Consider the following 12,955-nt stretch of genomic DNA (forward strand, 5'->3'; position numbering starts at 1 on the left):
ATGTTTTATATAGATAAATTTATTACCAGTCTTTCACCATACCTTCATAAGAAAACTTGTTTTTGATTTGCAGCCAGTCAGGTAGCATATTTCTGCCTATGCAGTATTTATATTAAGCCATCTGGCTAAAAAAATATAAACAAACTCACATCTGCAGTTACTTAGATTGTAATCCACAAAGACTGTCAAATCTTTGGAATCTCTGCACAAAGCGCAGTGTAACACATGATATGCTTATAGTCAAATCACTATTTATTTGGTGTTTAAGTGCTTCAAAAACATATGACCTGTCAACAGATGGGATTTTGGGTTGGATTTTGAAAACGAAAATTGAGGAATAAGAGCAAAGTAATTTTATACATGTTTCCCTTGAAGTGATTTATCCAAGACAGAAGTATACTTTACATAGATGACTAAGATCTAAAATGTTATTACCAAACGTGCCGAAAGGAAGTCCCTAATACTCAGAACGCTGAATCTGTACTACGCCTGCAGCTAGCACTTTATTTTTGTATCTGAAGTTAATAAGGAACTTGAAGATTCTGAATAATTTCATAATTGCTTTAAATCTTCAGTGGACATGCAAGTCAACTATTTTAAGTAAATGCTCTAATAAATTCTTCAGTGAATTTGTTTTTCACTTATGCCTGTTGAGAGTATGAAGAACTCCCTTCCCCCTAAGCATTCAACTGAAACATTTGAGCTCTTTCAAACTTTAAACGTCACAGGTGAATGTTTTCTGAGAAGCTTACAGCTTTAACAGGATTACAGTGACTGAAATTTATCAAGTGTCCTTAGTTGAAAAGAGTCCTTTTGAGATACAGTCTCACACATTTAGGAGTTGTTAACTAGTTCAGACTAAATGAAGAAGTTACATTTTCTCTACAGGTCTGGACCACTTTCACCTTAGGAGTTTTTGATGATTAAATCCTCACTAGCTGTAGACTGTCTAAAATAGTTCTTAAAAACAAAATCATATCAGAAACAGTTATCATATTACACAGAGGAGCCTTGAATATTTTTGTTATCTGAATTTCATTTCAGTGAACTTTACCTAATTTTATTTCATATGCAACTTAAGGTGACACCTTTACAAAATTGTTAATGATGCCAAAATCAACGAATTACCATACCACTTGCTCTCACCCTATTTTCTAGACCTGAGAGTCCACAAATAGCACTGCCACACATTTATGAGCAACAACTCGTTACTCCTCAGATCTAAATACAATAGCCTCTGCTGAGCAACAAGTCATACTTTATAGCCAAATGTTTACTTCTGCAGGCATTAATACTAACATCCACACATGGAGGGTATAAAAGTCTGTCAGAGAAATCTGTTTCTTAAACCGTAGCTGTTGAACACACCCAGAAATCTCAAGAATCAATCTATGCAGTTACAAGTTATTATTTTCTGTCATCTTCTTTTGAAGAACTACTCTCAAAAATTTGCATACCAAAATTCACTTGAAGTACCACAGTCATATCTTGCTTACAAGCAAAACAGCTGAACTTAGTTGCCGTCAGCCTCTGCAATTAAGGTTTTATTTTCATTTCTCTCTTGCGGCAAACTTCTGTCCATCAAGAGAAAGTATTCCACACAGCATTTCCATTAGGAGCTTCATATACACAGCCTTCTGTAAAGATTGTCATTAACATTTTCTGTGACCATTTGCAAAGTGTCAGTTATGGTAACATGAAGAGGCTTACTGCCTCTCCAAGTTTGCTTACAATGTGCAGAGGTGTCTGTACAGTACAGAGACGGGGATGCAGCACCCTTGATTAAAGGTGGTTTGCCACAGCCAAAGACCGTTTAGCTGCAGCAGCAGGGTATGCTGTCATAAGCCTCAGAATAATGCAGCTGCTGAGAATCATCAAGCTCAGACTCAGAAAAGTAATTTGGTCCAGCTTTCAGTATTTATTCAATAAAAGCAGCAATACTTAATATCATGTAGGCAATAAAAGCCTCCTGAATTTAAGTGGAGGGGATGAGATAGAAAGACCTACAGTACCCTGGTTTTTACATTTTTGCAAAATGTTTGTAATGAAATGAAAAAGGAATTACTAACTGCAGATATATTAGAAAGTAATACCCTTTAATACCTTGCTTTGGTAATTCCTTATACTCTTATCCAGGGTTTAAGTATGAAGAGAAAGGCAACTAAAAATTATTTGTCTCTGTAAAGGTGGAAATAGAGGTGGCAAAATGAAAATGGCTACGTGCTGTTTGATTTCCATTCAAGGTTCATGAAAATCATGTCGTGAAGAGTCAGGAGAAAAGTCAGAAGATCCAGTCAAGACGTTTGAGGATGGCCCAGGTATCTTAGAGAAAGATGGCTGAAGTCTTTCTACTCAGAAAGAGAGAAAAGAGCCACGTCCTGCAAATATCTAAAGACATAATCAGCAGAAAATGCTATGCCATGCCTGCTTATATGTCAACAGAAGGTATGTGGTTCAGACTTGTAAGTCACAAAGTGGCAGTGGATTACTTTACTCCACAATAAAAAGCTATCTGATATCTGAAATACAGAATTTTAATCAACCAAAATGACATTTCATGCAAAATGGGAGGTTTTCCAAAGCCACAGATAAAAAGCAATAATCAGTGAGATGAAATGCTAGAACCCTCCCCTGAGAGGGTTAAGGAACATACAGTAAAACAGAAGAATGAGACAGATCCAAGTCAGGCCTCAGGAGGATTCCAAGAAGGAATTTACTGTAAAAGCAAACATTCAGAATAAAAAAGCCACATGGATCATGAAAGCATCTCAGCAGGTTAACACAATACAAGGGCAGAGACTGGGCACTTTTAGATTAGCTTGTAGTAAAAACAAGGGCTTTTTTCATCTATTTTACAAATATTTTCAATTGTTAAGAGCTTCAATGGATGTGTTAGAGAGATGTAAATGCATCCTAGCACAGCTTGAGTTAAGACTGATGACCAGATAAATGGCTAATACAAGGCATTCCAGACCCCAGAGAGTTATGATTCATGCATCTAGTGTAGTGAAGCACTCATGTGAAGCTGAGCTTTCCAGGAAATTTCCCAAGGGATGACATAAGACAAGCCTCCCACTCCTGCTGCTCGGCTAGTTCTGAGAGAGGGCATTGCAAAAGGGAGAGAAGCAAGTATTTTCAAAGGACCGGTGATGGCTAATAAGTTCTACGTCATACAGCAAGTCAAGAGACTAGCAGCAAACACCCAAACAAGCCACAGAAAACAGCGCTCCTGATTACAAAAAGAGCACAAGCACAGACAGATCTGCACCAGGAAGCCAGAGCAAGCCTTCACAAAAGAAAGATTATCTGTTTGCTGAGCAATTTTTCCAAGGAATAACATGAGGCTCCTATGGGCTCGATCGTCAAGCCAGCCCATCATCACCATGAGCCAATTGACAGCCAGAGGGAGGAAATCAACTTTAAGCACCTGAAACAAATAGAAAACAGCACGAAAATGCAATTGCACCTCTGCTGGCTGAGGAAAACAAACAATGAAAAAATAGTATTGCTGCCACATTACAGTGAAAAAAAAAAAAGATATTCAGAAGCCGTTATATTACAGACTTCTACCCTGAGTCTATATCATTTGTTTCTGTCTTTGATTTGGACCAAAGAGTAGAGAGAAGGCTCATTCAATCTGCAGATGACAGCAATGTGTGTGCTGGGAGGAGATGTTTCTGGAACACACCAGAAGGTTTGGAACTGAAAAAGTCACAGACACAAGAGAAATGGTGTGGGGAGATTAAAAAGGGGAAAAAAAAAGAAAAAAAGAAAAAAATAGCCGTACAAAGGCAAAGTTCTACAAGTAAAACAGTACAGATAAAATAGATAAGAGATGAAAAAGCCTTAGTGCAGCAAAGGAGTTTGGGAGTTACAATGAATCACAAGCTGAACATGAATCAACCATCTCCTGCTGCTGTGAAAGAAGTAAACACTAAATTGGGACACATCATCTGAAAGACGTGTGAAATACTTTTTCCAGCCTACTCAGAAGTAGTGAAGCCTCACACTAAGCCCTGTGTCCAGCCTGGGCACATCATTTCCAGAAGGACCCAGATCAGTTGGAAGGAATCCCTCAGGGAGAAGTGAGAATTATTATAGCATACAAAAAAAGACGACCTGTATGAGATGTATTTTTTTCAGTATTAGAATAGAAAAGTACGGTTAGAAGGGACCTACAAAGACTGAGTCGAACTTCCTAAGCACAAAAGTTAAAGCACGTTACTAAGGATGTTCCAAATGCCCCTTGAATACCATTCTTTCAACCCAAGCCACAGATCAAGAACTCAGTATTCTGGGTGCTGTGCAAGCACAAAATGATAAGACCGTCCCTAGCCATAAGGCGCAAATAGAAAATATATTTTAAAAAATCTAGAAATCTAGAGGGAACATAGCAATATTTATGAATGTTCTGTAAAACCTCCTAAAAGGACAAAACATTTTAAATGTTATGTTTTTAAAGCAAGGCCTGGAGGTTAAGCTGGACCAAAAAAAAAAAAACACCTAGGGATTTATGTATTTCAGTAAGTATAAAATGAGAGACTACAGAAAAAAAGGCAAAAAAAATAGCTTTTCACTTCAGATACTAAAAGTGACCACAGAACAAGATGAGACTGGCTCCTGTAACCACACAGTGTAAAACTTAGGAAGGCTGGATCTAACCTGCCCTGGGGTAGGATCACAAATTAAGAACGACCCTTCGCCAGGTCTGTAAGAGAGGCACTTGTTTACTAGTTTACTAGATACTAAAAAAGACTTTTACATGTATATTTATGCTGATATTTCCACCTGTATATGTATACATATACATGTGTGTGTGTGTGATGTTAGTACTTCACAGGTTACAATGTGAAGTACTGATAAAGCTAATGTGCATCATGCTGGTCATAGTCCTACCATATAAAACGAATCTTATATTGCTGTTAAATTTAGTAACATTATATTGTAAATGTATTAATTTTGTATAATGTTTGTATAATTGCTTCAATTCCATTTACTGAAAATATGAATTACGGAAAGCAGTTAAGTAATTTTAAAATCAGTTATGTGAAGTATTTTTTTTTTTTTTCTGGTTCTGATTTCTAGGGCAACAAAATAGCCTAGAGAAAATAGCTTTCTTTTCACGATACATTTACAGTTATAGCTGTCAGTTATCCTTGGATGCAATGAGATAACTGTATTCATGCTGACCACTCTTTACTCTTCCAAACATGTCACTTGTTTCCAACAAAGAACAGATTATTGTAGTTCCATTTATCGTATACTCTTGAGACTCTAGTATAAAAATCCTTTAGCTAAAGCCCTAGAAATAATGTTTAATAGCAATATATGTTCATTATGCATTATAAAGTAAGAGGATACAAAGACGACAAATGATTTGAAATATATCTGAAGTCCGAATAAAAGCAAATCCACAGCATTTGTTTTTTTTGAAGTCGTACTTCTTTCTTGCCTGTACGCAGGCAAGCAGCTTACACAAGTTCTGTATTCCTAACGTCTAAGATTTTTTTGAGCTTTTTACTACTAGTTCAGATGACTTTTTAAAAAACTACTACTTCTTACATTACTCTTTGAATAATTACAAAATATATCAAATATTTTTAAAATGTCTTAAAATGCAATCATTATCTCGCACGCACAAAGATACATGCACATATAGATATGCAGAAGAAAAGCACTTCCCTGTGAGTCCAGGGTCTGTACGCAGGCTATTTGACAGCCTCAGTGCCAGCCCCCTACCCCAGCTGACAGCCCACGTAACTGCACATAATTGAGAAACTTTCGCATTGTCCTTTTTCACGGTTGCATTAACCAGATATCTTCCTAGTCCCAAACAATCCCTAGGTGCTACAGGAATTGCTTACACAGGTTAAAAAAAAAAAAAAAAACAACCCATTGACTCTTGCTACTTCACAAACTCTAAAAAAGAGAAAACTATGAGGAACACTCTTAATTTCACAGACCTCCATTTGGAAATAAAACATTTTACTGAATGTCTGATGGTGAATTGTATGTACAGAGCATTCCCATTTCGCCAGCAGGCATAGCTCAGTCCTGCTTGTGCCCCGAGCTGGCCCGAAGCTGTGTGCAAATGCCATCCACAAGCTCTCCCGCTCTTCAGTTTCAGCTCAGCTCTGCGCTGATTTGGCCACAAGCAATCCCAGATCAGCATGGCAGTGTCCAGCAAGATCTTTTATGTCTGCTTGCATTATGTAAAAAGCACATTCTCTAAGAGGCTACTGCATGTTGGGGACATAGGCTAGCATAGGGTCAAGGGCTAGCAAAGTCTACTCCAAATTTTTCAGAAAAATGGCAGGATCATAACAACCTTTGGTTATGACTGATTACAGTACAATTGCTCTGTGGTGAGCACTCATACACAGAGTTGTATTTTAAGATATCCTAAAGTCCCAGTCCTAAAATAAACATAAATAAAATACCATTGCGCTGAGTATGAAGGAAAACTATGTTCGCATAAACAGGCCTCAGAATGCAGGACTCTGAAGACAGCTCAGTCTGAAGAGATAATATTTGCTTGCTATTTTTGGAGGTTGTTTGCTGCTTTCAAAAGCATGCTTAATGTACTGCAGCAAACCAAGCCTTGCAAACAAACATGCGCAAACAGTCCTGGAGAATATTTGATTGAATTTCACCTTGAATTTCTATAGAACGTCTAAAGATTCAGCACTGAATTTTAAATTTGCAACCCAGAGAGTACTAATTACTTAAACAGACTTGATTTCAGTTGTTGAATTGGTGGAAGGAAGATTGTTGCTCTTTCGCTTTACACTAAACATTTTTTTTCCATTTTATTTTATTTTTTGACAAAGTCCAGTCTTGCTAATGGTTTTTCTTGTTGGAAAAAAAAATGATTTATTGACTGTGACTATTCAGATCTTATCGCTTCATATTTCTTCAAGACTCAGAGATGAAAAAAATCTACATATTTACCACTTTGTATGTAGTCCCACCTGAGTTCAATCGTGAATGTAACCTTTACATGACTGAGAGACCAGGCGTTAGACCCTATCCCTACTGCCCTCGAAACTACATTTAGTTTTCAAATGAGCAGCCATGTTTATTGGGACACAGATTTGGGCGTTTTAGGGATTGAAGCCCATTAAAGTCAATGGGAATGGGCATTTTCAAAATTTCCAGTCAGATAACCTTTAGTGCTGTGTTAGCTGTTCTTAGAGTTTGAATGTCTTAATTTACATGGTTACGACTGTTGAATTAAGTGATAATTACTTTGAAAAAAAATCTGAGAATGATGCAGTTTCTATTATCTTCCTGAAATTAATTTACTTACTTTTTAGCACAGTCTGTCAGACATGCTATAGCAATCACAAAAAGGCTTATTGTTTACTTTGCCAGTAGCAAAAATACAGTGACCACCTTCACGTAAAAGTCTGCAATAAAAAAATTCAACCTACCTTTAGCTGTACTAGATGCACATCCACATGTTTGCTATCTGAGTCCTGCTGGACAGAGTAAGTCAGATCCCTGACTCTTTCAGATGTCATCCGAAGCCATGTCTCAATTTCTGGCAAATGGAGAACAATCTTCCAATCAGCACCGGTGTGTAGAGGAGGCGGCTTGTCATACTGCTGGCCAGAATCAAGCTCCTTCATGACATCCTCTTCCCCCTCTCTGTCCACTGTAGGAGTCATGTTTATTAGCATAGGAGATGCATCAGATGGCATGGGATCCAGGTCTTGTGTTCTCATTGGAGACAGTGCTACATCCATCGCTAACATGGGAAGATCTAAACCGTAATTCTTTCCAACATAGCTGCAAAGATAAAAAGAAAAGAGTGCTGTTATGAGACCATATTTGCCATGAAAATGTTCACAAGACAAGGAGTAAATGGGAACATGTGAGAGTTATCATACTTCATACGTTCTTCACCCTGTCTTCATCATATTGGAACTTTAGGAATAAATAGATTTTTCAGGTTATCTTTCACAATCTGAGCAAACAACTTCTTTAAAAAGAATAACAGTATTTTGTTTCTCTTACTACTGCAGACAATCACCTTGGAAATTACAACTTTCATTAATGAAAAGCGTGCTGATTTTCTACAACTGCAACGTGAGTAAATAAGATGAACATTGACAAAGCTAGCGGAATTTTACTGAACACCACAGGTTAATAAAGGTCTCATATTTGTAAACTAGCATTTATTAGAACATATTCCTTGGACTGAAATTTATAACCAAACACAAAATATCTCAAGTTTATGGAAGTCTTTTCCCAACTGCCTACTCAACTACTGGTCACGTACAACAAACATTTTTAAGGCAAATTTGAGACAATTATTGAACACACTTGGTTTATCTGTTGTAGGCATATTTTAGTTCTGAAATTTAAGTCCATGTAGTTTTGTTACATTAACAACTGTTGCAATAAGCAACAACTCTCTATCAAAACTTTATAGATAAGAATTCCATTGGGTCAAAATACATACCTAAAATTAACATGTCTTTTCATAGGAGTGGCTTTATTATAGCCCTAAGTTTGTGTATTCAACATACAGTTACGATATTCACTGGAAAAAGTAAATAAGGAAACATTTTCCTTTATTCCTCTTTCTCTGTATGGTCTACCTACATATAGCACAGAAGGCCACAGTAAAACCTATGTCCAAGAAAAAAAAAAAAGCTCAATAGCACGAAGCTAGGTTTGGAACTAAGTACCCAAAGCATTATGAAAACTTTCATTTAGTACGAGGTATAATTTTTGCTAATTTTGGAACGATTCAAATTTGATACATGCCTGCCTTTGATATACAGCTTCACTAAACCATAAACCAGCATTTACTTGCTTCTTCAATGCTTTGCAACCCTAACCTGTATTTAGTAAGTCAACTTCAAGAGGATTAAGAACAGATCCTTTTAAAGTCAGTTTTCTTTGTTTTAGCCAGTACACATCAGAAATACTTCTATATTTTAACAACCTTTTGATTGTATTTCCTTTCCATCGTGCTAATACTGCAAAACAAAAGAAATCAGTTATGCAGATATTACTTTGGGCATCATTCCAAGTTTTTACAGCTTTACTCCCCCCCCCCCCCCCCCAATAAAGACTGCAGTTTAGTTTTTGGCATAAACAACAGTAAGACAGCAGAAAAAGACCAGTGCCTTTCACTACTAAATCTACTACACTGTAACTACCACATTTCAGCTAGACTTTCAGTATCCAAAGACTATTCTTGCAGGCAGTGAGTACCAATGAAGCATCCAAATATCACTCTACCTCTCATACCCAGGAACAAGACAAAAAAAAAAAAAAAGAGACATTCACTGTTCATTTAATTTTATTTCCTATCCTGCTACTACTTAGTAAATTATCTTTTGCACATCCATCACCCGCTCAAAACAATATTTGGAACTGCTATCAAGGTGTTAAATATTAATTTGGCACGTCAGAACAAAAATTTCTGTCAGTGCAATCAAAGGAAGGCAATGAAAGATTCCAATCACTCTCAGTGCCTGCTGCACAATTTCCAACTCTTCTAGCTCAATTTTTAAAACACTTTAGAATTAGATGGTGTCAAATAAAAAACACTGCAGCAAGACTCTATGTAATTAACATTTCAGGATACTGAGCATTTCTCACATTTGTCTCTTTCCACCACCTGTTTTTCAACTTGAACACTGTTACCATACATTCTCAAAATATATTGCTAGACAAATAAATCAAATTGAAAACATTTTCTTTTAGATACCACTGCTCACAGCCCAGTTTTATAGCATGTAAATCAACTGTTCCAACAGCCAAAAATAATCATTACTCTAAGCATATTCTTCACATTATTTCCTCCCCCCAAAAAATGACATTTTGGTCAAGCGCATGTGGTCTTTATTTCTGCATGTTTACCAACAACGAATTAAACATGCCCACCAACAAAATAGTTGGTCCTGAATTGCTAAATGATGCAGAAACACAGGAAGTGCAGCACTTGCTTTGTAGTTTGTCCACAAAAAAAAAAAAAAATGGTGCTCTGTGAGAGTTTTTCAACATGACTCAGCTCTAGTAAGGACATTACAGCAATTAGCAAACAGAAATTAAAACATGCTCCTGCAGAAGCAAACAAAAGCTAGCCCGTGCTGCATGCAGAGCATAGCCCCAGCTTTGATATGCTGAGCTCGCAATTAGCAACCATCTGGAACCTGCTGACCTGTTTTTTGTTACGATGTGCTTGACTCTGTATACTGGCTCTCCAGCATTACAGCTAATAACTCCTTAATCCTAGTTGCTCTTAAAGTCAAGTCCTTTGAATCTTTTCTTTCTGCCAGATCACAGCAAGTTGTAGCACTTCAAGTTAAGAAAAGGAGGAGAAATTTTAAAATAGAGCACTCTTTGCACATTAAAAAAAAAAAAAAGCTTGCAGAAGTAATAAAACTTACTGTGAATACTAATTAGCAAGGTCTGGGGCAATTTTAAAAAGTCTACGCATGCTTGAAAGGAGAAACTGTTGCAGCGAGACCTGACCGAATCTGAACGCTAGTAGGCAGATTCATTATAGCGTTTCTTGGCAGAAGAAAAAGGCATCGTCACGCCACGCCGCTGCGAGAAAGGCAAACCGAAAGCTTCTCTCACTCCCTCCGAGAAACCGGGCACGAACACGGTGGTGCCCCAGAGGGCTCCTGGAGCCAGCCGGGGACCAGCGAGCTCCTCCCGGCCAGCCCCAGCCCTGGCCCCCCTGCAGGCACCGGGGGACGGCACCGTGCCCACACGCGCCGGGCAACCCCAGGCCACGGGGACGGAAGGAAGGAGCCAACAGAGGCAAGGACGCAAATTTCAAGGGGTTCTGCTCTTTGGATCGCTGACAGTGCGTACAGGTTTGGCTGCCACGCTTCTAAGCAGGTCGGCAGCCTTGCAGGGGGCTGCATTCACAGGGGTGTGTTAAGCTCCCGGAGCTCACTACCTGAGCTGCTGTCCACACCGTTCTCACGCAGACACTCACATCCGTTGACCTCTGGCTATATATCCATTGCCCTCCAGCATTTAGGATATTAATTTATACCAAAAACTGAAAGCCAAAACCAGCAAGATGGGATGTAGCCGTCCTGCTTTAATATTTCCACTATTTAAATAAATCACCATAACTAAAATATATCAAAATTCAGCAAAAACAATTGTGAGATTTGAAAAAGTGCATTTAAGAACAATAGTGCATATATCAAGCTGTCACAGACATCTAGTGGATTGAACATCTGCTAAAAAATGTATATGAATGAATGATTAAGCCAAACAATGCTTTGGGGTCATATATTGCACTGTCTGACATTTTAAGTGACTGACTTTAAATGCTCAGCTTAGAGTTTATTATATTTCTGGAGTATTTTGTTTTTCCAGATTTTGTAACATGCACAGAAAGTGAATTGTAAACAATTATCTTAGGTGCTAAAACACTTATTAAAACTGAATACACTTCTTAGAGTTGCTCTTCATATGTTCCTATGCAAAAATTATTTTTGAAAAAAAAAAAAGGTTAAGAAGCTATACATTTCCATCTAACAAGGACTAATATCAATGGTAAAGTGCTTTATAAAGATAAATAGTTAAGTTCTGTCTTGTTTGCTACGTCACCAAATCCTGTTAGCATCGATAACAGTTCTGAGTGGGCAAACAATGCAAAATCAGCGTCTAGCTTTCCTGTAAACCAAATCCTTTCTGTACCTAGAATAGTTGTATAAACAAGATGGCTTTAAACTTGCACATGAACAGCTGAAAATGCATTTTTAAATGCCCTGATCAATAAAAGTGGGTCTCAATATTTTCAGAGTCTAGCCGTATTTTCGCCAATCAGAGCATAAGAGATTTTTGCTGCCATTATTAAAAAAAAAAAAAGCTCAAATTATTTGTTTCTGTCACTTCTGAAGCTACTGCTTTAGCTCACTGAAAGGGCACAACATTCAGAAACTACACAACAGCTATGAGCTTGTACTCTTTCTTTCTGGTGGTAGAAAAAAATTACACAGATGAATTAAGAGTTTTTTTCAGTTCTGTATATACAGTTCTATCCATTTTCATAGATACTTGTGTAAAAGGTGAGAAATCCTGTACGAGCACATGCACACATATGCTTTCTATCTTCATCTTTAGTAAAATGCATTATGCCTAACAGATGGCTGATTACCTTCCACTAATCACATAGGCAATCTCACTTCCCCCTGGTTTTCTGCTCAATCAGATGCTAACACTGTTATGCAAAACACTGAGCATGTGTGTTAACCATAATACAGTTAATCAATCATCACAATCCTTGAAAGACTTCTCTCACTCATTCTGCTTCCCAGTTATTCATATTTTCCTTGTTTATAAAGTGTGGTGCATATTCACTCTGCCAGCTACCAGATCATCCACGTTTTCCTGCAGCAGCAGTTGGCTTCTGTCAAACAAAGATTCATTAAGCATTTTATGCCATACAGTAGTCCAAGCATTGATCAGTGGTGCAGACACTGGGTCGAGTGAATGTTAATGAGCTCTGATTTCTTCTTACTGTCACTTATTGTAAAAATCAGCCATAAGCATTATACAGCCACCTGTCTGTCAAGTAAAAAATTCATTTCATTCTACAAAATGTCAAAACGAAGAAAAAGAACAATTCCGTCATTAAATAATTATGTCTGCTTGCTGACTGAAATATAATGAAATATAATTTTAGCATCATGAGTTCATTGATGTTGAGTTAAACAGATACACAGCCAACTTTTATTTCCATTTCTTTTCCATTTCAATAGCATCAGGAATTCCTTGGCAAGTGGTAAGGCTCATTACATCTTTACCGGAAAGATGTTATCTATTGTATCTTCTGCAGATAAACTACGGGTATAACAAAAAAAACTAAAATACATTATGTCAATAACTATATATAGAGCAACTTCAATTTAATCTCACATTAACATTATCCATGCTACACTGATTCCATTGCTGATTTCATACACGA

General features: G+C 37.4%; 1 protein-coding gene across 10 annotated transcripts in view; it reads right to left on the reverse strand.

Moving 5' to 3' along the window:
• The window catches only part of AKAP6 (A-kinase anchoring protein 6), a 294,067-nt gene that overhangs the window by 210,033 nt on the left and 71,079 nt on the right, over positions 1-12,955 (reverse strand). For 9 of the 10 annotated variants that reach the window (XM_083840099.1, XM_083840104.1, XM_083840100.1 and 6 more), the window contains one exon: positions 7,434-7,791. In XM_083840099.1, the coding sequence (XP_083696225.1) occupies positions 7,434-7,791 (358 nt within the window). Of the gene's footprint in view, positions 1-7,433; positions 7,792-10,409; positions 11,021-12,955 lie in introns of those variants that run through there. The other variant, XM_083840103.1, reaches the window with a different exon arrangement.

The sequence above is a fragment of the Anser anser genome (assembly GCF_964211835.1).
Source record: "Anser anser genome assembly, chromosome: 5".
Taxonomy (NCBI): domain Eukaryota; kingdom Metazoa; phylum Chordata; class Aves; order Anseriformes; family Anatidae; genus Anser; species Anser anser.